Genomic DNA, 27,418 nt, shown 5'->3' with positions numbered 1-27,418 from the left:
TGTAAATATATCATAAACTTGATTTTTATTATTTGAAACAAGGAATTTGTTGCAAAAATCAAATTCGTTGCATTTAGATAGACAGCAATGAAGTAGAAATTCTTATTTGAGCAATAAGTTTTTGAAAATGTTATTGTACAATTAATTATAGCCTCGATTAAAACATTTTAAAAAATTTACTATATAGATTGTAACTTACTTACTTACGGTTAGACCCAAGATTCTTTTGTCAATAATCAGATTTCCAGGCACTTTTGAATTTAACATTTCTTGTATATTAGTTTAAATTTTAGGTATAATGACAAACAGTTTTAATTATGGAGGCTCTAAACTCATTGAACTGAATGTAAAACTATCAATATGTTGTTATAAAATATTCATTGTTAGTAATTTCTAATGTTATTAGTACTAATTTCATTACTAATATTATTTAATAATTGTCTCCAAAATGTTCACAAAATTTGCTTTAACAGTAAGTGTACATCTATTATTTTCATTTTCAAAAGTATACGATTGCTTTTACTTCCATTTGCAAATATTTCCTATTCGAAGTCTTAGATAACTCGTCGCCATTTTACTAAACAGCTGCTATATAAAGGAAACACAATATTGCTTGGGAAATTCTTAAACTTTAAATCCCTCCTATTCCTACGAATCGTTCAAGCATATAACGTTTCACGATCAACAACCAAGCTCCAAGCTTGAAGCTCCAAAGTATCTTCGTGTAGGTAATATGTACACCTACATATACATGCACACATATGTACCAATCCAAGATAAAGTTCTCCCTGTTTTCTGTTCTTCTTCTGCGAAACCTTTGCCAGTGGCTACGCCAGCAAACGTTTTTCATCAAAGTCAGCAAAAGCCAATTAGGTGAATTCGATTTATTTCTTTGAGGATATATCTGTGGCTGTAAGGAAAATCACCGCATGTCACAAGTTCAAACAATTTAAGTTCATGATCACAAAAATTGCGATAAACTTAAAAATAGAATGCAATTTAGAACGCTAGTAATATGACGTATTAATTCCTTGCAACCATAAATATTACTAAATGCGTTTTCCAACATGTATATAATAAATAATAATAATAATATTAACACGTCGAATATTAAGCCACTATTCAAAATTTACACACAATCAACGCTGTTTAATAAAGCTTAATAAAACTTAAACTGAAAAGTTAAAGTTCATGGTTCTATTAACGTGTTAATTTTTGTATTTGCCTATTTAATTCCGAACATTGTTTTAATCTATTTAAAGATTGGAAACAATTCTAGCACTACTACATTTTTGTTATAGTTAAAGAATATTTTTTATATTAAGTCTCCAACAAAGTTGACCTATAATTTTTTCCCTTCATTTTGTAATATTGTATATAAAATACCCTGCCATTTAAGTATTATTATTATTCAATTAGTGAAATAATTTAATACATTATATATTACTAGAAACATTGTTCAGGGGTGTCGTTATTTATTTTTAAGTTCAACTCATTGAGAACTTTTACTTGGGAGCATCATTGAAATATGTATTCATTACCTGATATTATCTCAGATTAATTAATATTATTTCACTTATATTTAGTTACATTTTCAGTTAATGTTACTTCGTGATAGAAAATAAAATTTTGAATTTTATTTCGTTGCGATTACTTTCAATAAAAACAATTGCGGTATGACGTACCTTTTTCTTTGCCTCGATACTCTTGCCCATGTAATTGCTACGTATGGCATGTTGTCGGCTAAAAGGACTACTGGAGTCCTGCTGTTCCTCGGTAATAGTATCCGCAGTATCTCTCGTCAAATAACTGTTTCCATTGGTCCTGATTTGTGTCCTTGGTTCGAGGGGATATTCTGGCCCTTGACATTTGCTGCTCGGAGTCCTAGAAATCCTCGATCTCGGGATACGAAACTGTTTAGATAAAGAATAAAAAAGGTCTATCAATTTTGCGACGATGAAGCAATTGTTGTTAGCACTTGCTCCAGTAATCAGACAGTTTAAGAAATAGATATTCTACTTTCATGAACATAAAATTATAATTTTAAAGAAATATCTAATAATAATTATTATTAACCCTTAACTGGCATACTAGGCTCATTAGTGATACCAATATTTCATTTCTGTTCCATTTTATAATAAATGTATAATTTTCCACTTTTTATGATTGTATACACTGGCTAAGAATAAAATACAATGAAGCTTTTGTCTAGAATCAGATTAACACATTCTTTTGAAGTTTTTATTTAGGGTCTGTCATAACCCCGGTATACCAGACATTTTTGTGAAACTCGTTATTAAACTGCAGATATTTGTGCAAAATAAAAATTTTCCAAGACGACTCTATGGAACCGAAATTAAATAAAAATAAATTGTTACTTTTAATTATTTTAATAAACTGAGAAAATATTAAATTCTTCTTATGTATTCACAGTTTCATATTCCAGCTACACAAATTTGTCATAAATACATAAAATCCGCAGTCTAATCATCACACCAATTAAAGTTTAATACATTATTTTAACGAGGTGATGTTTTGCAATATTGCTCACGGGTCAGCATTTCGACTGTTATTACATAATAAATATTTGTTATTATGTAAAGCAGCAAATAAATTTATTATTATATAATGCGATGTTTGTATGCAGAATTAATTTGCAGGATACACAGTTTTTCATATATTTAGATATCAATAGATAAATAAATATGCGACAAATGTTTCTCTAAAAATTACTGGTAATTTAGTAGTCTAATTTGGAAAATGACGAAGCTAACATTAAATCTATCGAACACTGAAAGCGACTATCATGTTGTTTCACAAGAATGCCAAGATTGAATTTATTTCGAATTTTTGTTATTTTTATTTTAAAGTAATGTTTTATAAATGAATTAAGATATTTAGGTAATTATTTCCAACAAAGGAGACTTGATAATTTGATAATCGGTCATTTTAACAGTCACGGTATTTTTAGTGTTCCGAGAACGAGAGTGCACGAAGTTGGAAGGAAAGACATTTGGACTTTCACCATATGGTCACAGTGAAAGCAGCTTACAAACAAACTGTTTTCTGTTTAATATGAAACTACTGTTTAGGGAGAATGGTCTTATCGATCGTATATCATGGCAACTCACGTCAAAATTGAATAAACGATCAAACAGTGCACCTGTCGGCAATGCCTGTAGCGTTCGCGAACGAGTACAAAAGGTCTAACAGAGTAAGCATGCTATAGCACCAATTTATGTATGTATGCACTAGCATATGAACAAATTATGTATTTATGTTTGGTAAATCATGAACTTTACACAAGGTGAGATTTTGATTAATTGCCGATCATGCAGAGTGATTTTGAGAAATAGAAGAATTTTTTTTATCGAATCTTTTTAATAGCGTTATGTATTTATTTTATGCACTTATGCAGATTTTATGCATTTATGAGAAAAATAAGTAGATGAAATCTAAAACTTTAAAAAGATTTTAAAAACTTATTATTTTCAACTTATTAGAATTATTAAATGAAGGGATACATTTCTATTTGACTCTTGTTTCTTGCAATTGACGTAGAAAATTGTTGCATGAAAATTATTATATTATGACTAGCAATAATAAACTTTCTCATCAGTCATATTTTTCACACCTTGAAATGTAATTTTCTGCTGAAATCACAAACATACTTGGACACAGCATACTTCGAGAAATACCATTGTATACACAGTTGGAACAATGAATATTTCACGTTGCATTCGTGCTGCATTATGTTACTAAACATAGTTGGTGTAGCGAATATAGAATTGCAGAAAAATCAAAACAGAGATTGCAACATAATGTTTAACTCTTATTTAGTATCTCTTGTACATGCATTAAACAAATGAATTTCGACACAATTTTTGGAACGATTTGAATACAAGAAAATCTTCTTTGTATTTTTTGAAATACTATATTATTAAAAATGATACATCGAAATAATTATGGACAAACAGGGAAAAGTTATGCTTTTGTGAAATGGTGCGTCTCGTTGGCATCCTAAGAGAGTTTGAAACTTTGAATTGGGTGCACACATAACTCAACTAATTCTCAAATAATTAACTTATAATTCTGTCTGAAGGTTAATAATTAAATTACGTCCAGAGCTTCCTTTGTACGCCACTCTCTGAAGTTCGATTCCATCTCATACTACAATAAATTTCATGGTTCATTTAACTTTGTTGGTTCACTTTATTAGAATGCATTACTCTCGTCACCGAACAATATTTTATCTATAGGAAACTTGAAGAAAGCTTCAATCTTATACGTGTATAAGGAGACACATTAGCTACCATGACACCACAATGCGTCATCATCAATTTTGAGGGTTAGATCTAAAAGTTGTTGCCATCAAAGTGCAGTGGATCTCGTTCATTTACGCCAGAATTTTAATCATTTACGAACATAAATATTATCCTTTCATTCTTGTACAATATTTTTCTTTTTCATAATACATATACAGTGAAGATGAATTACTATTAACATTAAAATTGTAATTATAATGCTTTAAAAAATGTTGAGTTAGTGCAGTAAAATTTAATACGTTAATTGCCAAGGTACAATCTCCAAAAACTGAATCCAAATATGATCGCTAGTGATCTCCATGTTAGCGCGACCTTAAATCAAATAAATAAAAAGAATCAAAGCAATTTGTTTGTATTAAAGTCTGTATAAAATCAGGTTCAAGTACTCATTCAGTATCCATTTCGTTTCCTTAAATATTCCCTGAAAAAAGCTCCGAATAAAATAAAAATGCATCATTTTTATTTCGCAAGGATTTCAGTTACTTCAGCAATATTCTTAGTTTGTTTTGTATAGAGTATATTTTATTTTGTAATACTTTAATAGCCCCATAAATATTACGTAACCTGATCAACTTTCGAATAGCCAATAATATGCTTTTGTTGTTTTAATAATATTTTCTACTACTTGTTTAATTGGATTAAATTTAGATATGATTATTGAGAAATAATTATTTATAAAAATGAATATAACCTTCCAAAATATTCAGTATTAAACCCAGAAATTGATACATCTACTATGTCAAATGGTGAAACCTCCCTTAGTAATTTTCAATTCAGATAATTAAGAATACAGTCCAAAGAATACACTCAAATTCTTATTCGATTCTTTCCAAATAGTTTGCAGGAACTATAAATGCATGGAATCCCATAGTCGACTTACAATACATCTTCATAAAATAAATGTTTACAGTAAAAATTATATATTTCTTATATTTTTCAGCATCGGAGTAGAAACAGAATTGTGCACGTACGAGATGCATTCGTTGTAGAATAAACACGGCAATGTTGAGCGACTGAAAAAAAAAATGTATTCTTCTAGTCCTGAATACGGAAATACAGAATTTCTTGTGAACAATCTGTAGAAGCTGAACATCGGATCGTTCTGAGTGTGCTTCTGCAGATTGTGCAGTCATAGATACGTATTACTTGCTAGAACTGTATCTTAAAACAAAACAGTCTTGGCAAAACGACAAAATGTCTTTTCCCATGCGATCATTAATTCGAAGCTTTTTTTCTGTCGTTAACGGCCGAACTAGCACGCACGGCTATTAAATGTGAAATTTCTAGCACATTTAGGCAAAGTTATCAATGCACGTTATTCATTTCATTCCTTTTACATAAAATTATATATATTTAATTACAGCAAGTGTGCTTTTTAATACCAAGAGGTTGAAAGATCCATTAGAAAAGATTAAGTGAGTTAAAATATATAGTGGTTAAAATCACACAAATAGATAGCTAAAATCAATTGTTTCTTCGTGATTGGATTGTTCTGATACAGTTTCATGAACATGCTAGTTCCTTTTATAATTAATTGTACATACATTTACGAGCAATGTAAGAAATAATAATAGTTAGAATCTAGAACATTTTTTAAAAACTATGAATTGTGTGGTACAGTTATTTACGAAAATATACTGACACTAAATTTCCTATTTTCAAAAAAATTGTACTATTACTACAAAATTTTAATTACTAAAAATTTAAGCTGTATTACTTTCGTAGAAAAGATCAGACAACAATAAACCGAAACTCATTTTAAAGCCTGAAGCTTCTACTTTCGTAATCCATTATTCATTTTATTGTAGAACGTTTTTGCATGATATTGCGTGAGAGAAATTAGAGGTACGTTTTTCCTCGAAAAAAACTGTCAAAAAGTTTTTAAAAATACTGTAACGATTCGATGTTCATGCCCAATTTCTATTATATAGAAAATACCAATTTACGCTTTTTCAGGTAAAATTAATATTAAACATATCTTTATTAAAAATATCTGCATTATATCTATGTACATATTAAAAACGTGGTTTTGATATGCACTATTTCAAAATTTCAGATGAGAGTTTTGTATAGCTTATGACTCAATTACATTTAATGCTAAAGGGTATCTTCAAAAAGAGCTACCGACAGTCTTCTTTGTGAATAAACCGGGTCTAAATTTAAAAACTTGGACAAATTTTTATTGTAACTTTTGTTGCGATCGCAAAATTTTGTATGACGTCCTCGCAGAATGTTTAATTCCTACAATGACTCGTTAGAATAGCCAATAATATTCAGTCCACCGGTGATTCGAGGATTATTGCTATTCAATTTGTGGGTCTACGTCAAAGCACAAATGTTTATAAATAAGCCACAAATCATCAATGAACTGAAAGATGATATCCGTCGAACCATTGCAGAGATTGATCAGTCGTTGTGAGGTAATGTCATAAAAAGTTTAGATTTGTAGGCATTTTTAAAATGTTCGTTATGGGCTGAGATAAAAAAAGGTAAGGAACAATAGTTTTCTTATTTTTTTGCCACTCCAAGTAATAGCAAAATTTTAAAAAAAGTAATTTGGTCATTTTATAATTAATTAGTTCCTGTAACATTTAAAAACTATTCAAGACATTTAATACAGATTTTAAAAAAGTTGCGTTTCAAAAGGTATAAGAATACTTTAGTCCGTCACTGTAATTGTAAACGATCGTACCAAATGTTATAATAAAAATTTGTCCAATTTTGTAAATTCGAATGTGGTTTATTTACAAAACACTATCGGTAGCATTCGTTGAAAGAACCTATATAACTACCATAATTAAGTAAATATTTACACGAAACCTTTTAGATATATTCATAAAAAATATTTACGAAATCAGTAATAAAATAATCGATTTTTCGAACTTTCACTTTAAGTGTAAAACTTCTAGCTCGTTTCTGCAGAGTTATCAATGCGCGTCAGTCATTTGATTTCCGTTCGACGCAGTCATTAAAATTTCCTTGCAACGAGCGAGCGTCGTTTTAATATCACGAGGTTTAAAGTTTCATTAAAATAGATCAAGCATAAAATATTGTAATAACGGGAAGTTTGGAAGTGCTGAAAAATTGTGTAGCGACAGAGTTCACGTTCTTTAAGTATGGTTATTAAGTATCTAAGTCACGTTGTGTACTAGAATTAAGTTTCGAACTCGCACGTGAAGATATGGGAACACGTGACAAACATGCGAAAAATAGAAATTCAGCGTAAATGAAAGTCGAATTATTTTCTGTTTCACGGTGTAGATATTTTAGTAACAATGCAATTAGTGTTGATATAAAGTGCACCACGTTAATGATCCGTGTAATTTTCGTGGCATTAGTTAGAGTGCCCTTATAATGCACATCTCATTTACCTAACTTATACAATGGAGCAATTTTGGTGCACTCTCTAGGCTCACAGAACATTTTAATGTGCCCACTTCGTTCTACGTATAGTGTACGTCAAAGAAGTAACATTCAAGTTACTTTTACATATCTGTTGTAATGGGAATAAATTTCTTATCGACTAGAATTTGATTTCGCTTCAACAATAACAGCATTAAATTACTCAGTTATGAAACTGCATCTTCAATGAATTTTCGTTTTTCTTTATTTACGATTCTATGATAAAAAAATGTTATTCTTTTCTCGATACGATTGTTGACAATAGCGTTTTACGTAAGCTAAATTTTCAACAGTATTCTCTTGAACTTTCCTTTGATGTTAAAATTCGCGTTACCTTACAACGGGTTAGTTAATTTCCTATTAGTATTCATTGTTTCTGACCATCGTACCTTCATGTCTTTTCACGGAGAATCGAGAAAAGAACTACCACATGAAATAAAATATACGCTTTTAGTTAAGTCGTAATAGCATAACTGTATGCATGCATTATTCCATTTGATAAAAATTCTGGAAAAGCCTGCTTTATACTATATCTGAGAAAAGTGTTTCCCAATTTCAACTGAATTTGTAATATCATTTATTCAAGCCAGGGAAATATTTAGCACTGAACAAAAAGATATAAATCAAATTTTAAATATTAGATAAATATTATAATATGTTCTTATAATGCAAAAATATGAATTGAAATAAAATTATTATGTATGATATACGTAAATATTATTTGACATCAGAAGAATTCAAAGATGACATGTGATCTTATTTTCAATCTATTAAAACTACTAAGAAAGAATGAATTTCTATTTAATTACCGTTTTCCGCATTGCGGTAAAAATTTTTATTTTGCATCATGATCTAGAGCGTAGTAATTAGCACATATTTATATTCAATTTTTAAAGTCGCAGCTTCTACAGCCAAATAATAAGCCATTTTAATATTTCATTCTTCCAGGAAGAAATTTTCGAGCGTTTTGTTTACACTCCAACGATATTAATTTCTCCATTATAATCCTCTAGATATAATTAAGTTTCTTGGTATTTCACGATTGTGATATCAAGTAGTGTTTATTGTATTCAACGTGCACGGTGGCATCATGAAAATCAATATATTTAATTTAATTTAGCATCCTCCTAACGCGAAAGTTTTTAAATGTTTTTAAGACTTTGCAATAGTTTTTAATATTTCGTAATAGTTTGACATAGTTCTTCACGAGCTTTAAGTTATTTTTCGTTGTTTTCAGTTTTTTTCATATATTGTTTAATAATTATGTAACCTTCACAAACCGCAAATAAAAATAATATATTTGTGTGAGTGATTAAAATTATTTCCACCATGTTAAAATATCATAAACAAACAAATAGACACATTTTGAATCTACTAAATTAAAAGAATAATATTTTGAATATTTCATTAATAATTTTTATTTGCTTATAATTATTTTTTCTAAATTAAAATATCATAAATAAGTTAGTAGGTATATTTTATACACGTTAAGTAAGAAATATAATTATCTGACCAGTTAAAAATGGTTGATAATGTGCTTCTCATAAGGAATTCATGGCCAGATTCTCGGCCTGGCGATATTTGATTGCAGTTTCTCACCCTGGACGACATCCTGTGCGGTGCATCGTTGCAATATCCATGGGAAGTGGAAAATCCTCGCCTTAATCTCGAGGATGCGCTGCAATCATTCAGGACAACCATCGTGCTCGGTCTTCCATCACTCCTGTCGTACGATGAATTCCGGACTGTTCCACTGGATTCTGTTCTCTCAACTGTAATGCGGATTTGTTTCGATCAGGATTCTGTGAATAATGCAACATGTCTACAATCCTAATGTCTCAGTTAACTACGCATTTCCCTTCAAAGTATGGCCTATGTTTCCATGAGTCGTAAACGAGCAGCGGGTTTCGACCTGTCTCAAGGTAAAATTGTTATTGTATTCCTCACGCCGACTCGAGATCGTCTGCTACTCTAAATAAATCGGCGCGGCGATAATCTATCGCGAGGATTTCGCGAAAATATAGTACGATAATTCGAAGGTTAGACTTTGATTACGAATCATCCTGTCGAAGGAGTGGGGAAAATGGGATCGCGGGCCGCGACCGCGAGTTCGACATGCCTTCGCCCATTCGCTCGGCAGCCTCGGATCGCGAATGGTGGGTTAGCGATGTTTTCGGTCGGTCATTCTAACCCGTCGTTCGAAAAATTGTATTCTTGGGGTATTACATAGTTAAGATGTTCAGTCGGTATATCTGATCGTTGGAATATTCGTCGTTGGGACATTCGGTCGTTGGGATATTCAGACACAGGAATATTTAAAATCGCTGGAATATATAAATTGCTGAAATATTCGGTTGTCGAGATTGAACTAAACCAAAGCTCAGATTTTCTTGAAAAATACCGTCGCACATATCGCATTGCGGTTTCGTTACTACTACCCATACGAACCGCGTCGCAGACATTCTTGCGATATGTATCGCAGATGTCATCGCAATTCTTGTCGCAAATTCGTTCATGGGCCATGGCTAATGAGAATCTAACGCGTATATTTCGGAGAATTTAATCGTGGGCTACCGGAGGGTTTTCGGCTGACAATTACAAGAATTTTCATTGAAATCTAAGAAGCTTAATTTCGCTTGAAATCGCGCCTGAGATCGGGCTTCATGATTCGCAAACGGCATACGGACGTTTAACAATGAAGAATCGCGGTTAACGCAATCCATGGTGGCATCCGCTTTAGGTCGCTTCTGCTCGATAAGACATTTTGTTCGACTCGAGTTGAAGTTCAAAGTCAAGTCGAACAGAGCCGAGTCGAGCGAAGCAAAATCGAACAGAGCCAAGCTGTCGGAGAGGCTTGTTAGATACGAGAGTTCTGTAAAAGCAATGCTGACGTCCTGTTATCGTTTCCCATTGTTATCGGCCTGGTTGCGCGACGATAGACGGGTAACGAACAAGTGGTTCTCGGTAGCTACACCGAAAAATTTGGAGTCTGCCACCAACCGCGTTCCTATTCAACTGAAAGCACAAACGGAACCGATCGAACCACTACTGAGAGTATACCACTATCGAGTTGCCTCGAGAGATCCGATTTCGCGTACAGGGTGGCCCAGAAATTTTTCATCGAGGCTTAGCTGATATGGCCAAACACGTATCTTTTCGTAAAAGAGTTCTTCTCAATCCATAACTTTATACGATTTTTATGAGAGTCTGTAGTTTTCTGTTTTCGAGATCGTTGAATTGTAATACGTTCTTAAAAATTCAAAATTAGATAATTATTTTTTGTGAATATCGAGAATTCATTGTCTTTGCGAGTTTCGACCTGTCTTAAGGAAAAGTTGTTATTGTTGTATTTTTCGCGCCGACTCGAGGTCGCCCACTACCCTAATTAATTTGGAGCGGCTACGATACGTCACGAGGATTTCAAAAAACATAACAGAGTATTAGGTCGGATTTTCCAGAAAAATTCTGTTACATATATCGTCTCGAGTTTCATTGCTAATACCAGTGCGTACCGCGTCGCAGTCGCGATCTGTCGCATCGAATTTAATCGTGGGCTTCGGTTACCGTATTCGGGCGAGTATTCGACTGACCGTTGCAAGAATTTTCTTTGAAATCCAAGAAGGAAAAAATCAGTAACGTCAACAAAAAATGCTAAGTGGTACGTCGAAGTCCTTTCTTTATTCCCATTAATCTGTTTTCACATTGTCTCGCGATTGATTTTAATCGAATTTCGTGCTATTGTTACAGATCTTGAAATCACATGTGAGGCAGAGATCGAGAAGCAACGCTTGTCGGGCTTCGTCGAGGAAGAGCCGATGTAAGCGTAATCTTTATCAACACATAAACCATCTATAATATTTAGTTGCGATTAAGGTGAATCGAATTTCTTCTTATAATTACAGATCTGGAGATTACGTGGACAGTCTTGACGTGGTTTCGTCAAGAACGAAGGGATGTAAGTATAATCTTCGTCAATATGCAAATTACGTGCAATAGTTTGCAGATATGAATAATTTTATGATCGATGTTGAACGTATTTTAATATCTCTGTGTTCTTCTTTCTGTTTCAGGATTCTAACACAGCCCCTTCCTCCTATCAAGTAGTGAGTAAACATTCAAAGTACTATCTTTTTTTTATTACGTAGAAATTGTAGAAAATTTGACAAGTATAGTGACCAAGGGATTGCCCGGCAATCTGAGTAGTAATTTGTATCCTAGATAGGTAGGGTCATTTTGCACGTCGTGATTTCATACGATTGTTCCAAGTTCTAATAAGTTTATTTCGAAGCTATTGACAGATTAATCTTTTACAACACGCGATTATCATAACATGAATGTTACAAAAATTATATTAGTGCATTTACTCTACTAATATATTGAATAAATTTGTTTCGCCTAATTGCATCAGAGATCACGTGCAGGAAGACATTTCGGGATATACGAACATATTTGGAAATTATTATTATAAAATTATTAAACATAATTGAACATACTTTGAAATTATTATTAAGAAATTATTATTAAGCATACTCATTTTTCAAAGAATTTTAGGAATCATAGCCTGAGGAACTGACGACTCTTTTCAGTTAGGATTTTCAGAGATGGGTTCCATGTTTGTCGCTCGAATCCTTTCGAGTGCCTAAGCGTTACTCAGGAGGGTGCGAGAATCGACACATGGAACGCGGTATTTAGGCAGTGGATTTTGCGTCGATTCTTTGAAATCGAAACTAGCTCGAATCGAACATATTCCATACGATCTGTGTCATGTAACGTGGATCTGTATGGAATATGTATGCACAAAATGTTTATTTTCTATTCCTATCGGTTGAAACGGTTTAATAAAAGCTCGCAAGAGTCTTGATAAATCCATCTCTACCGAAATGGTATTTATTCTAGGATGACTGGTATTACTAGTCAATTAGAATCTCGTCCGAGAAAGTAACTTTCAATTAGAATTCGATTAAATTACAATGTGATCGCTACCATGTCAGTCGATTTCAGGAACTAACTTATACTTTAGAATGAGAATGAATGATTATGTTAGGGTGTCAGAGGGGCGTCCCGAGATGTTCTCCGTGTAGGAAACAGCACCTCAACGTATAAGTGAGAAACGTGGAGTGAATGTGTTGATGTAATCGTTTTGCCATCTTTTAAATATTGCATTAGGCAAAATAGATGACTTGCCATAACGGAGTGTGTAAATTGTTAGATAGCGCCAGGGCTGGCTATCGTTCTCTTTACGGGTAGGCTGCGAATCGCACGATAGTCAACCATCGGTAGGGCTCGAAGTATTTGATTCGAACTCGATTCGAACGGTGCATGACGTTCGATAACGGCTCGAAATCGATCCTTCGAAAATTCTCTTAGCTTCCGCGGTCGCGAACGCGCGCGGAATTAGGTCTTTTGAAATGAAACGATACCGGCTCCATTGCACCAGCAGGATTATCGACTTTTTCCAAGACTTTGTTACTTTGTCAGGCTTGGTTCAGCAGGCGAATTACTGAAGAAAAGAAGAGGCCCCTCCGACGGACTGTCGTGAGAGGCCAATTTATTGTCGTTACAACTATGTCACTGTACTCGTTTGTGGAAGTAGTAGTTGCAGCAGTAGTATAATAGTGTTGAATATGGGCAGGCCTCGCCGCCCCAACGATCAGCGTAGATGGACACGTTCGCGATTTGCAAATAGCGTTACGAAATAATCACGCGTTACTTTAGTTAATTTTGAACGGAGACAATTAAACAGAGAAAATTAGCATTGCGAATAAAACAGTTGCGATTTCAATTTTATGGAATTGATTCTGTGGAGCGTAGCGTAGCGAATAAAATAATCGCGATTTCATTTTGATTGTTCTGCACAGTAGCATTAAAGGTAGCGTTGCGAAATAAATACGATCTCGCGTTGAGTTGATCAATTTTCGAGATTATGAAAGTCCACTTGTGCTTTCGGAAAGCAATCTTTTGAATCTCTGTTCGTTGGAACAGCATTGCGACAATACAATCACGTTGCAATAGTTTGCCTTCCGGTATTTTAGACGCCCATGCTGCAGCTGTAACAAGGGGCAAGATCCCAACGAACAGCTCGGATGGACACATCGCGATTTTTGCATTATAGCGTCTCAAAACGAACTATCGCAGCTTGTCTTTAAATCGGTATCAAAGTTGCCGTTACGAGAATAATTGAGTTGCAGTAGCTTCGTTCATCTTTCAGAGCTCATGCTGCAACTGCAACCCTGCGCAGTGTGGCATTCGCGACTTTCTAAACGCGATTTTCTAAACGAGATAGCCGGAAGTACCGGACCTCGTCGATCTATATCCGGAACGGCCGGCTCATAGAATTTTCATTCCGCGAACCGGAACCACCGTCTTAGACAAAAGGGGCGCATCCGTCCTGACATTACGACGTCCAGATGGGTGGGTGGTGCGTAGCTTAGGAATCCGGGGTGAATTCCAAGGGGCGGGGGACAGACTCTGTCGCTAAGCTATCTGGAAGAATTAGTGTTGCGGGGATTCTCCTACGCAGTTGTCTTAGCGTCGCGAAAATTGTTAAAGCGTTGCGTTAGAGTTGCAAAATAAATGCTATACTGCGAGTAGCCGTTCCAAAGATTACTGCATCGCATACTTGACGATTCCCTTTAGCGTTTTGTGTAAACGGATCAAACTGTACGGGAGTTTTCAATTTCGAATCGAACGCTGCTATTGAGAGATTAAACTCTAAATCTTGTAGATTAGCGTCGCGAAAAACGCGTCGCGTTCTCTTTTTTATTTTTTTTTTCAATTGTCACTCCAAGCTCAACACTAAACCTACTATCGCCGGTCAAAATGATCGGTCCCACATTTTGTATTTTAGAATTGTTGAAGTTATAAAGACTCTCCTTCACATAGGAAATGATTGAATAAATTTCAAAAAATTGGATAAAAAATTGTGAAGAGTCTAAACAAATTCATTTTTGTCATTCTTACAGGGCAATACATATTCGTCACTTTTAATGCTCGGCAGGTTTTGTGTTGTTAAGTCTGTTTCAGATTATTTAATAAATCTCATTTATAACTGTTACGTGATTGTGTTGTAATTGGGATGTGGTGATACGTGTAGTTTTTGCTGCACTGGGTATGGCTTTAGCTTTTATATCGAGCATGGCGTTACTTATTAAGGCTATTCTGGCGCCTTTTCGGATCTCCAGTCACAGCAACCTCCACATGGTGAGACTCGGGCAGTCGATGTAATTTTCGATTTCCAATCTATTTCTACTTCGATTACCCTACTGTGAAGTAGGGTTGGGGAAAAATAGATTTTTTAAATAGCAAATAAAGTATAAGTATTTTTATCTTCTCCTGTAATACAGAATTTAGCAAATAAACTTTTTTGAAACAGTAGTTATACGTATAGAAGCTTACTTGTCAAAATCTAGATTACATGAGAAGATAAAGATATAGTCTATTTGTCTATTTACTATTCCAAAAATCTATTTTCCTCATCCCTGCTGTGAAGTAAACGGTTTAAATGCAAATAACGATGTAAAATTATATATCTCTACTTCGTATGAGGTTTTGATATTTTTTTAATATTTAGTATTTAAAGTGGCATCAACCACTGAATGGGTTATTAGCGACTCAGTCAGGTTTACAGTTAATTGTATAATTTGGTTTTTGAAATAATGTAGCAAGTTTTGGATTGTTCCATTGTTCTTCGGTATGTCGTCTAAAGGAGCTCTTATGTTGTGTCGTCTTCTTTCCTTGGCCTTTTTTCTGCAGTGTAAAGTGGTGTGTTCCACTGTTAGGGAGATTTTTATTAAATAATATTTTGTTATAATTATATACATAATATTTGTTGTGTTCTAATCTCTTCTAAATTTTTAGCTATATACTTCGCCTCGATGATTCGACGAACTGGAATGTGTCGAATTTCACTCGATAGTATTTATTGGGTTGTTGCAAATATAATTTCGGTTTTTCAAATAAATAGCTTACAAAAAAAACTTATATTACTTTTGCAACAACTTCATATCACAGACTTAGAATCCATGCAGACATTGTATGCAATGCTTTCTTGCAATGCTAGCACTGTGAAGCTTATAAAATTAACGTTGTAAATAGCCATCTGCAAGAAAAATGTATAAAACTATTGCTATATATGTACCATCATTAATTATGTAATTAATAAAAATAATTGTTCATTTGCCCATCAAAATAATTACACTATACTATTTCCATCTTTTAAATGTTCCCATCGTATACACTTATTGCCTCCAAATAATATTCAGCATTCGTAGTAGAAATAAAATATTCAGAATATTCGTTTCTTGCTAACGTGCTTATTTTTCGTGAACTATCGGTAACGCTGGGCGCGACACGAAATGGTAAGAAAGCTCTAGAGCTCCCCAAAACTGAAGCAGAGAAGCCCATAAGATGCAATGTCTGCATGGATTCTAAGTCTGTGATATAACTGGATAATCGAATGATGAATGAGAAGGGTGTGGCAATCAAATTGTAATTTATGTGTCAAAGTATTGTGCGTAATAATATTTAATATTATTAATAAAATATTATCAACACCATGCTCTTATGTTGCACAGCATGCATGTTGTGTCCTACTATGGTGAAACAGAAGTACACAAGTAACCGGTACAATTGTAATGTTCACAGTTTACGACTTATGGAATTGTTAGAGGCCCGGTACCGAACTTTGATACTAAAGCTTGAACGTGGTCGCGGAAAGAAATCGTAAACATTCTCGATGTACTTACGACGTCGTTGACAGTTGGATGTTTGTCGTATTTCCTGTCGTAAGCCGCGCCAAAGTTCTGCAGCGATTAATGAGTAAGCGAGGCTCATTACGATTAGAGGGACCAAGAGCAACGTTCCATCCAAAAACAAGTTGTAAGCTCTCTCAGTACCCACGTTCGGCCATTTCTCTCGACATTTGTGTCTCCCTGAAAAAGAGTAAATATCAAAGTTTTAAACTTTTTAAATTACTATTCTTGGATCAAGCTTTTGGTCACAGAAACTAGATAGAAGCCTGTTTTAAACGTGAATTTTAGGAAAGTTGAAACAGTTTCTTTCATTGGCTAGCAGGACTAAGGATTGCCATTGTTCGATAGAATATTGTTAGATTTTTAAATTCATGTATATCAATTACGTAATTTAAAAATGTTATCTAATATGAATTTAGAAATTAAATAAATTATGTGGAGTCGAATAAATCGTCAAGACAAAGTAAAAGAAATAGGTCTAGATAAATAAAGGAATTATATTATTATTTATACTATTATTACTTTAGAATTATATTAACAATTGTATGTGTGAATTATATTAACAATAGTGAACAAAAATGACAAAGTGAATCTACATAAGAGAAACATTTAGACAATTACCTAAAGATGTAATAAACAATAAAAAGGAAAGTTCTCTCAAAAAATAAAACTCGTAATATTTTAAGATATTTGAAGTTTTGTAAAAAGTTTACTCTTAACTAAATACAATGAATCCTTAGATGTGTTTTTCTAGCCTACTTTAGAAAATGTTTGATCTGACAATGATTGATTTGACTAAGTTGAAGACTTTACGATTAAAAGAAATGGAATAAATATCACAATGGGTTTTTAATAAAGTGTAATTTTTAATAACATAATTTTTATAAATATATCAAATCTATTGTCATGATGTAATAATATAATGTTTGAAAACACTAAATCTTACGAATTCATAACAATCAATGTAATAATTAACATTTTAAGCTTAAAATCTATTTAGTTTTACTCCTACAGTAAATATATCAATCATGTAAATTAACCATATTATTAAAAATATATTTAGAAATTAAGGAAATCATTTACAGCTATATAAACATTACTTAAAGGTTTGAGTGAGCTTAAATGAAAGAAAGGTACAATATGTAAAAGCTTCCAACTATGAAGATCTTCCAGTTTATATTTTATGCTTGAACAAATGTTGAAATTTATACCTACTGTACCCCTTTTGAATATTCATTAACAGTTTTTTTAGGTACACTTTCCACAGTTTTGCAGGTACACTTTCACAGTCTATTAGGGACACCTTTCACGGTATAAAATGAATTTATCTGGACAGAGAACTTTAGCGCTTTTATAACTTAATTTTTATGTAATGTTAAAAATTTTAACGAAGAAATACATTCATACCTCCGCGTATACTTTTAAGCTGCGAGACAATTAGAATAGGCGCGTTCCACGTAAGACTAGCTATCCACACAACAGTGATCATCTTGTAAGCGTGGAACTCGGTTTGCCATCGTCTTGATTTCAGCGGTCTGCAAATAGCGAAGTACCGCTCCAATGAAATTGCGACGAGTGTCCAGACTCCTACAGAAACTGACACAGCTGTAATAAAGAAATAAAGAATTTCTCTACAGCGAGACAATACCACTTTATCTAAAACTTGTTGCAATGAAAACATTTGGAGACTAGTGAAATTTATATCATGTAATGATCATAATGGTTGATTTTTATATGATTTTTTATGTGATTTAAAATCGTGTATAATGTAAATATAATCTAAAAACATTTAAAATTGTTTTGCACCAATCTAGGTCAATTTTAATGTCGACATAATTATCTGTTACCACAATATTTCCCCCCACCCCCCCACCCCAATAGTCATATATTTTTAAATGGCATGAAATTATTGAGATACGTATTTGAGATTGGTACTAAATCATAAAATTATATAATAATAAATGTTATGACACGTATAATTACACATTATAAATGATATATCTCTCATTGGTCACTGTTTTCCGTTAATAACTCGTAAACAAAACCGCGAATTGCATTTGCGCTGAGGCAAAAGTTACTTCAAATCATGTCAGGAACCCCTCATTTCCCAGAAGTAGCATAATTTTAGGATACCCTATATTTAGTAAATGCATAATAAACATTATTATCAACTCTTAAATGTATTTCAGAAAGGATAACATCGAAACCGCATTTGTACACAGGAACTTATTGTTCGCGAATAATTAACTTGTCCGGTAAATAGTGTAAACAGTAATTCCGCGCGTCAACAAACTGTGTGGCTTTAAATATTTACTTTCCTGGGTAATGTATAGGAGAATTTTTACCTGAGTAAATTATAATAGCTTGGTTCCTACCTATATGGAAGTTCTTTGTTTGAATAACAATTGCAGTATCCCGTTTCACACATTTTACTTATTTACAATTACATCTACATTAAATTCCAGATTTTAAATTCATTTACATACGTATTCGCTTCGACGATATGAAAATACAAATATTTAGAAAACAAATTATAATTTTATTAAGATGTATTTAATTTACCAGATTTGTTATCGGAATATGTCATATTATTATTATTATTACTATTATTAATATCATTATTTCAGCCTTGGAAAACGTAGATTTCACAAATGCAAGTCTTCAAAGAGACCAAGAATTTGCTACTTTAAATTAATGCAGGCTCTTCCTCATCTTACATTTTAATATTCTAGTTTCTAAGGAGAGCACCGAGAATGGTTTTAATTATAGGTTCATCAATTTCAAGAACTGGATTATGTCAAGACATTCAGAACGAAATTTCCACTATCTTCTTTGTAACTGTGCAACATTCATTACTACTCAAACGATTTGTTATTTTAATTGTGTATAGTTTCAGATTGAAAATGAAATTGTATTGCACATAGTTGACATATCTCAGACAGTTAATGTATTTTGATGTAAAATTAGTATACTAGGTGGTCCTTAAATTTCTGGTAACAGTATTTGTCATATTTTCAATAATTTAACTAAATTTTTCAAACCAAAATGTATCAAATTCGAGTCAACATCATTTTGTATCTTTAAAATAACACCAAATATACTATAAGAAAAATGAATTCACTGATGTAACAGCACCTTCATTTTAATTGTGTTAGTATTGTGATTCTTTTTTTAATTGTTATGAACGGTTTCATTGCTCATAAATAACGCCGATGTTTCCATTACAATGAATCCCTTTTCCATTAATGACACGGTGAAATGTATTGGGTTGTTGCAAAAGTAATTTCGTTCTTTTTGTAACCTATCTGTTTGGAAAACCGAAATTACTTCTGCAACAACCCAATACGAAGCTACCCTTTAACCTTTGGCACAAGCCACATAGTGGAATGCAATGTATCGTTACATTTATCATTGAATCCAACTTCGGCATAATAGCCTGAAGTGTTCCCCATTGGTTTGCAAAATGATTTAATGTAAAAATAGGATTAATCGTAATTTATCAAATCATAATTTCAACGGACGACTTCGTTGTTGAATGTATTATTATTTTGTTGTACGTATGAACATATTTGTATGTATTGTATGTATTAGCAGTAATGTAACATTGATATAATTTTAACCAGTGGTTCTGTGAAAATAGATTTCTTTGCAAAAATGTGTAGTACTCCTATCTGTTTATCTATTAAATATTCAGTATTTGAGTCTCCTTTTATTCAAGCAAACTGATCGTTGGCCGCTTTATTCTTTCAGAGAGCTACATCCCGTAATGCATATTCATTAGTTTCTGTGACTGGAAAATAATTAATGCAGTTGTTGAATCGTTCTTTGCTATATTCTTTTAACTTTTTTCCATAACATGTTCCGGTTCCCCTACTTTTTTCCAATTTAACTTAAGTTTTTATTTATCCTATCATACGGTGGAGTAGCTCTCACTTTATTACTGGTAGAATTTATCATGGGATTTAAGGGCCAAGTTACCGAGGGATTACTCTGCTAAACATTGCGTGCACCGAGAAGAACAAACGGCTTTGTATACTATTTATATTATACTTGTTAGGCAAAAATGATGCAATTTATTTAATAACCAATCAAAAAAGGTACTGTAAAGATGTTCTTTAGTTCTTGTAATTACTTGGTAATTGCAAAATAAAAAATGTCATATATTTCTAATTTCAATCGTTAAATGAAATAACGACTTAATATTATAATTTGTGGTTTTAGGTGGAATATAGCGCTCTTCTAATATGATCCTAAACAGAGTTGTGCAGAATTAATTCTTTCAACCTTTCTGCTATCTTAATTTGCAACTATTCAGTTTCGCAATAAATGTCGCAATAATATTGTCTTGACAAACGTGTCAAACTGTGTTGACTATATCCTCGAATTTAGTCAATATGTGATTAAGTATTTAATGAGATTGTAGTAGATATGTAGATATGAATTGACACTGTGTATTAGTATAAACTATGAATATATTGTTTATGTTTTTTAATTTGTAAAATATGCTGATCGTTTTAACGGATGGTGTCAGAATGCAGTGTATTTAAATAATTACTTTCGTTAATATATCTATTGCGTATCTCCCATGTTTATTTAAATGAACTGATAAACTGAAGCATGGTAATTAAATACGCATACAACACTCTCGAAGACAGCCTGGTTGAAAAATGTGTATTACGTCTTCCATATACAATCATCCTTTTCTGAAGGTGGTAGTTGTTATAGAACATCCTGTACACTATAGCGAAATTTATCATATCGTTTATTGCTTTAATTTTTACAGGCGGTGCTTATAGTTACGAATTGTAGTTTGTTACACAGTATGAACGATGTTTCATGGTATTTTTATCTACTACTGCTGCACGTCCATGTGCTCTGTGTTATGGGTGTTCCATGTCGTGAATCGTACGACCTAGTAGCTTGATTTAGTGTCCACTGGTTTACTGTATCTCTGGAATAGGCATTATGGTTCACTGTATGCAAACTGTTTATCTTTCAGACTACAGTCGTATTTTATGATTCGGGAGGGTTTCATTCTTCGTTTTCGCAATTCAATAGCGATGATAGTGTTTCGTAATCTGTGATTACGAATGTATGTATTTAAGTAGAGGGAGAGACTGATTAAAATTAAGAAAACAGTACATAGATCAGTAGAAGCATAATACAGTACTGGAAGTATTTATTTCACTGATTTAAAATAAATTGTTCCAAACGAATGTTTATATTAAATGTTAAATATTTCATCGTTTATTTTAAATATTTTAAATAATATCTATTAAAATTCATTTTAAATAATGTTTAAATACCAATTGAGGTACAGTATAGTTGATTTCCCTTCTCTTACGATTAATATTATTTTCAAGTTAAATTTATTATAGACAATAGAATTTTATTCAAATTTTCCGAATATTATAAATAAAGCAACGAATATTAATGAAATAATGCACAGTTGCTGGTTATTAAACTGAATATTTTACCAAAAACATAAAGACACTAGCTTATCGATCTAATCAATTAATAACGCTCAAATTATAAATGTAGTAGATACAGAATTCTGTAAATTGAATACTTTTGAAACACACTGTACATCCATTGACTTCGTTTTATCTCTGCGCTTTTGTTGGATGTGTGATAGTTAACGCCTTAATTTAGTCTCTATAAATAATCGAATTGCTCGAATACTGATTTAATCGCTTAGCAATAATTCACCATGAGAACTATCGGAATGGTTAAATTGCCTGTCCTGCTACAAACGTCGGCAGTGGTTGACGTTGTGTTATTGGAAAGCTCGCAATGTTACTCGCCTGTTTTTTTCCCTCCGAACAGTTTTGCTATTGGCACTTCTGCGTGCAGCGTATTGCCTTTAATTATTCTAGTTCTTTGTGTGGACATTCGATCGATACCGAATCGATGCTTCCGGAATTCCACATTATAGTTCCAGGGAATAGATTCTGTAGATTAATCTATAAGCGCTGCTCTTGCGCCACTGCTTTTGCAGTACTTTGACTTATTACTAGTAAAAATGATACTGTGAAAATAAAAATAATCTATAATCAGTTAAGCATTTATTTCAGTAAATATTTCAGTCAGTCAACAGTTTCAGTTATGGATCAACAAATTATTTCGTGTAATACAATTCAGTATAATTTCTTCAAAGATTATAATTTAAAAAGAAATTTTTTACAAAACTTCCATTAAATGCATCACAGTAATTCAGAAACTATTAGTCGTTCGAAATAGATTTTCAACAGCTAAAGTTTTAATATATATATATGTGTGAATTATTTGTGCAAGTGTTTGAAAAAATTTAGAATTTTATTTTACGGTTCCTTCAGCTCTTTGTTATTTAAAAACGACGTTTTAGTTTTCCTTCTCTATTCTTTTCTTTTACAATTCTATTCCGCGTTAAAAGAAAATGTAAAATGAAGAAACAAGTTAGAGAGTTAACTACGATGCATCGTGTGCCGCATTACGTATCGTGTTGCAGCGCTAAAATATTTTAATCTAGGCTCGGGGATAAATCTTTCTGATGCAGGTGAACAGACTGAGATGGGCGGAATGTACTCTTGTGTAGAGCTTTTTGCAGCTTGTGAGATTCACGCTTCATTGCCCGTTGCTTTAAAGCCGCCTCGATCGTAAATACCAAACGAAAGAATAGCAATACCGTTTCCTCTACAAAATTAATTCTATTGCGACGACGACGACGACGTTAAAAGAGCTTCAGTCATTAAAAAAGAACGGAAAAATTAAATAATTTGGTTCTTTAATTTGAAGATCATATTCTGATCGCAGTGCAATTAATCGGTTCAAAAAATAGATGAATTTTAATTCATTACAGTTTAATACAGGTATATCAATTTTCCTACCTTAGCAAGAATTTATTAACGACAAAGAAGTTGTAATTAATGTAGCATAATTTTACAGTATTTGTAAAACAAGATATTCGAAATCGCAATATATACAGTGTCAAAATGAATAAATAGAAGATCGGTTAAATTCTTAGCAACCGCGGATCGCCAAGTGACCTAATTGACAATTAAATTTGTTTTTATAGTAATTTGGCTTCTAATTTCGAATTTTCATGTTTAAAGTTCAAAAGTGCATTGTAATTATTTTCTCAATGTTTATCTTATTAATCACTAAACGGCTGTTTTCAATTGAAAATACCACTGACCCGAAACATCTTCTTAATGGTCACATTTTGATTGATTTTGACATTTTGACCCGCAACTAAAAAAGGTTGCCGACGCCTATCCTGATCTATGAATTTTGTAAATCTGGCAGTTCGCAATATTTGCAATGTTCAGGCGGTCTAGTATTTCACGGGAGAAAAGAAATGATAAATACCGCGTTTAGTTTTCGTCTCGAGAATAGATCGTTCAGGAAAGTGTTTCGACTTTTCCAAATCGACGCATATAATTCACGCTTACGTTGTCAGTGTTTCGTTGGAGTGAGATGGTGGATGTTCAAAGTTTTCCGAGATTCCGAAAACAGCCAGTTTTGAGTGTGCAAAGCACACAGTGAACGGAGAAAAGCGTTTCACTGCGGCATCCTTCGAAGTCCTTTAGGAAACGATAGAGCATAACGAGAGAACCAAGTGGAAACATAAATAATGTGTGAAACAGTTCGATATTCACCGAATGAAACCCGTCGAGAAAAAATCGGTGATAAATGGGATTTTTTACGATTGCTCTAGTTTACTTGCACTCGATGTGCTCCGTTCTATCATTGTTAGTCATAGGGTCCTAACTAATATGATTAATGTGTGTTAACGTTCCAGTTAACCCTTTCGTATGATATAACAAACTATCATGTTTGTATATTTTTATTTTTTACTATTTCTATTGTTTCTAATATGTTAACAAAACATCATATTTGCATATTTCTATTTTCTATTATTTTTATTATTTCTCTATAATTCCTCCTATATACAGAATTTAAAGACGAAACAAACGTTCGAAACATCGAAAACTATAAAATCAGACCACCAATACCTGGTCTTATTCATTTTAGGTCGGATTCACATCTGTGCGACGACACAGTGCACACGAGTCTAAAATCCCCTTGAATTTCAAGCCTTGAAAGGATCGATTTTATGGGGGAACGCACATCGAAGCAGGCGACGAACCGTCGAGCTGAGCACACGAATGCTCGCGTTCATACCACACCACACCATAAAGAAACTCAAACAATCGTGTGTGCCTGATTTATATGTCTCCGATGGATTAATTCACCTGATCGTATAAAAATACATCAGAAAGTATTACTGTGAATACACTTTTCTGCGAATAAACACTGTTCAGTGAATACTTCAAGATGATTATTCTGTATTTTCTTAGTTATATTATTGCCGTTATATAAAATCCTATTTTTAATAAGCAAAACTAATAATTATATATATATATAAAATCATTTTTATATAAAATCGTATGTAAATTTAATTTACTTACAAATTTAATTGCAAATTTTACGCTTTTATATCATTTTATATAAATTTATATAAAATCTTAATGTTTATTATAAATTTATATAAGATCTTCATTTCTATTATAAATTTATGTATAAAATAATTTTTATTAATTTATATGTGACAAAATCATATTTGATTTTCATACATGATTTTATTTATTGAAAATAAAATTTTATATAATCATTTAATAACATAAAATCTATAATAAGAATTCTTAAGATTATTAATTATATAAAGATATAAAATTCATAATGAAATGTGTGAGTAAATTTATTAGAAATATCAATTACACATATAATTCGCATAAATGAATTTAGTAATATTGAAAAATAAGGTGAAGATCGAGGTTCCCGCTGGCACACGTTTCAAGCATTCATTGCAATGTTCAGTTGATTATATTATGGACGACGTACTATATTAAACTAATTAAATAAAACGTTTTTCCACAGCAATATTATAATTCTAGCAATAGATGCAATTCAGGCTTCAGAACTTTGAGTCTGCACAGGAAAAAAAGCAATCGATCCGGTAACTAAGAAATTCAGTAGCCTAATAAAATTCGTTTTCTTTAATTTGAGAGCAACGCACTAACATCACAGTGGCGCGTAAATTTTGTTTTCATGTCGAGCGACGACGCAAGCACGCGGAAAGCTCCATCACGGTGGATCGTATCTCCTGCTCAACCGACTTCCTAATATATTTCAACGGGAAGTGATTTAGCTCTGTGGAATTTTGCTGTCTCTCTTCCTCTCATTCTCACATTTACTATTCGAACAGATGGGGACTTAACTGGAAGTCCTCGGAAATCTCACGTTTTCTTTTTCAACGCGACGTAACTTAGTTGCCTCAATTGAATACCCGAACGGCTTGGTAAGAAGATATCACTGGCAAGGATAAAAGATTTCATTTAATTCAAGGATCTTCTTTCACTCCCTTCGATGATAACATCCATTAGAATTAAATGGTACTTTACATCACTGGGTGATATAAGCACTGGGCATGTTAATTCTATCGAATCTTGTAGTGTAATGGTATACTGCTCGAAAAGTCAGTAAATGTGACTTGTATAATTTTTTTTTCAGCTCGAACATTGCAAAACTCGTGTGCCAAATTTGGCGGAGTCGTAAGAGCACTAAAAATGACCGATGTGTGTTGCTTATGATAACGCTGAATTTATCTAGACACTGTGTCATTTTTATTGTAATGTATGTTTGAATTGAGGAATTTATTTTCAATGAAAAAGTCTGCATAATTTCAACAATTTTAAAATTAAAATTTTGGATTCGGCCACTTTGACGGTCACGGTATATTAAGTGTTAAAATAGTGCTGACGAAGTTAGGTATTAACAATGGCTTACAGAAATGAAATTAGAGTGCTCGATCTAACGATAGACATAATCTATTTTGATTTAAAAAAATGTGTTGTAGATTCGCGTTTGATGTAATGTTTCTGTATCTTTTTTTGCTTTCGCTATTTACGTATTTTGTTCTGCCGATCTTGACTGCGTTATATTCGTCGTTAGTTCGCTTCTGTCATGATTGGTTTTGCATGATTTTTAGAGGTGGTTATCAAATGTTCTATCCTATCGAGACCATAAACAAATATAAAATATGTTCGGAACGATTCTTGTAAACTTTCTACCTAGAAATAAATTTTTGCTAACACATCATGTCATTATTATAGTCACCTCTGCATTATACATAAGATTCCTCTACGTACGTTTAAAAATAACAGAACTCTGCAAATTGATTAACCTGTTTAAAAATGCTTTTCAACTTAAACACGATATTGAACGGTATCGATTTGCGTGAGTGAAACTATAGTACCTTAAATTGAATAAAGGCAAACATCGTTTACGTTTAAAGGTAAAATACTTTTTTTCTACCTTCAAAGGTGACATATTTTTTATATACTGTTATTACATCATACCGAGGACAAGAGCACTGCAAATATACAGTGTTTTAATTGCGACAGACAAGAAACATTTACAGATGTAAAAGGCCGGTATTTTTCAGGAACCAATTTAGAATGCGAATGTGCGTAGAAGTAGTGTGTCGTGGCTATGAAAACATGCAATTAGAAGAATCTAGGTTATAAAATGACATTACGGTGACTGGCTGTGACGGGCTGTGACTTCCGACTGTACGCTGCGTGTTTTTCCAAGCTTTATGTCTAGAGTGTCCCATTTGAAATAAATGCACAGAATGATGTACTTCCGTAACAGAATTAGACACGTTCGGAAAAATTGATTACAAAAATGTTTTCCTTCTTCCAAAATAATTGATTATAAAAATGTTTGTCATAAAAAAAGTTGCGAATATTTCGGTAAAATGATGTGTATTTCACTAGATTTTACAAAGAAAATATTGCCAGTTTTAAAATCCACATTTAAAAAAAATAAAATAGTTAAATCTACCACAAAATCTATGAAATAGGAAGAATTTTCGATTCAGTCAAATGGATTCTTGTA

General features: G+C 32.7%; 1 protein-coding gene and 1 long non-coding RNA gene across 2 annotated transcripts in view; one reads left to right on the top strand and one right to left on the bottom strand.

Moving 5' to 3' along the window:
• Positions 1-27,418, top strand: part of LOC143258888 (uncharacterized) — a 186,985-nt gene that overhangs the window by 33,371 nt on the left and 126,196 nt on the right. Inside the window, exons 2-5 of the long non-coding RNA XR_013032828.1 lie at positions 9,290-9,649; positions 11,475-11,544; positions 11,630-11,682; positions 11,798-11,830. This is a non-coding gene — a long non-coding RNA (uncharacterized LOC143258888). The remainder of the gene's footprint in view (positions 1-9,289; positions 9,650-11,474; positions 11,545-11,629; positions 11,683-11,797; positions 11,831-27,418) is intronic.
• The window catches only part of LOC117219482 (cholecystokinin receptor type A), a 108,937-nt gene that overhangs the window by 17,139 nt on the left and 64,380 nt on the right, over positions 1-27,418 (bottom strand). Inside the window, exons 4-7 of the mRNA XM_033468658.2 lie at positions 17,885-18,082; positions 16,472-16,657; positions 9,327-9,499; positions 1,686-1,913 (exon numbers count right to left, since the gene is read on the bottom strand). Coding sequence (XP_033324549.1) covers positions 1,686-1,913; positions 9,327-9,499; positions 16,472-16,657; positions 17,885-18,082 — 785 coding nt within the window. The remainder of the gene's footprint in view (positions 1-1,685; positions 1,914-9,326; positions 9,500-16,471; positions 16,658-17,884; positions 18,083-27,418) is intronic.

Source organism: Megalopta genalis, chromosome 2, assembly GCF_051020955.1.
Source record: "Megalopta genalis isolate 19385.01 chromosome 2, iyMegGena1_principal, whole genome shotgun sequence".
In the NCBI taxonomy this organism is placed as follows: Eukaryota; Metazoa; Arthropoda; class Insecta; order Hymenoptera; family Halictidae; genus Megalopta; species Megalopta genalis.
Note: the sequence above shows the minus strand (reverse complement) of the source record. Positions and strands in the feature narration are given on the sequence as shown.